Source organism: Parus major, unplaced genomic scaffold (assembly GCF_001522545.3).
Source record: "Parus major isolate Abel unplaced genomic scaffold, Parus_major1.1 Scaffold462, whole genome shotgun sequence".
In the NCBI taxonomy this organism is placed as follows: domain Eukaryota; kingdom Metazoa; phylum Chordata; class Aves; order Passeriformes; family Paridae; genus Parus; species Parus major.
In genome coordinates, this window is record NW_015379360.1 from 12,925 (window position 1) to 13,758 (window position 834).

An 834-nucleotide genomic window follows, 5' to 3' on the forward strand; every position below is an offset into this window, starting at 1 on the left:
GAATCCCCAAATCCCCAAATCCCAGAGCTCCAGCTCCTTCCAGCTCACCCGCGTGGCTCCGCGCTTCCCAGAAATCTACAAGAAGAAGGGAAAAAAGGGAATTCTCCTTTTATAGAGGAATTCCATACTCCCCCTCCCCCAGAATTCCAATTTAATCCCCACCAAATCCCAGGAATTTTGGATATTCCGGCGCTTTTCCAAGCTTACCCAGCTCGGCTTTCAGCTGACCTGAAAGGGAAAGTTATTCCCGTCAGTTTTGTTGGGATTTTCCCGTTCCGCTCATCCCGGTTTTTCCCATCAGAACAACCCCCGAGTTTGGAATAGGAGGAAATTCCTCTCCCTGGCTTAATTAGCTCCGAATTCCAGGGAAAACGTGGATAATAAATGGAATTCCCGTTGTATCTTGAATAAACTTCGGGGGGGAAATGCGGATTTATGGAATTAATTACCGAAGCGTTTCTTGAACTGGATTTTTGCTGGAAAGAAAAAGCGAGGAATGAGTGATGGTAAAAATTCCATGGAAAAATGAAAATATCAGTGGGAAAGGCATTGGGAAAAAAAAAGGGGGGGGAAGGAGAAAAGGGGAGGGAAAAAAAGGGGGAGGGAAAATTGGGGGAAAACATTCCGAAATTTCAAGAAAATGGGATTTACCTTCTCGTTTCTTGGCTTTTTCTCCATCTGGGAATTCCGGACGTGGAATCAAAGGGATAAGAGGGAGAAATATTAATTTATTAATATTTAATAATGTTCGTTTATATTTGTTATTAATGTTGTTTGTAGACTCCTCATAGGGAAAGGGGAGAAAGGGGAAAAAAGGGGGAAAAAGGGGAAAAA

At 43.0% G+C, this 834-nt stretch overlaps 1 protein-coding gene across 1 annotated transcript in view; it reads right to left on the reverse strand.

Moving 5' to 3' along the window:
* LOC107199148 (butyrophilin subfamily 2 member A1-like) overlaps positions 1-834 on the reverse strand; it is a 13,171-nt gene that overhangs the window by 1,780 nt on the left and 10,557 nt on the right. Inside the window, exons 4-7 of the mRNA XM_015616488.2 lie at positions 652-784; positions 450-476; positions 208-228; positions 49-75 (exon numbers count right to left, since the gene is read on the reverse strand). Of these exons, the coding sequence (XP_015471974.1) occupies positions 49-75; positions 208-228; positions 450-476; positions 652-784 (208 nt within the window). The remainder of the gene's footprint in view (positions 1-48; positions 76-207; positions 229-449; positions 477-651; positions 785-834) is intronic.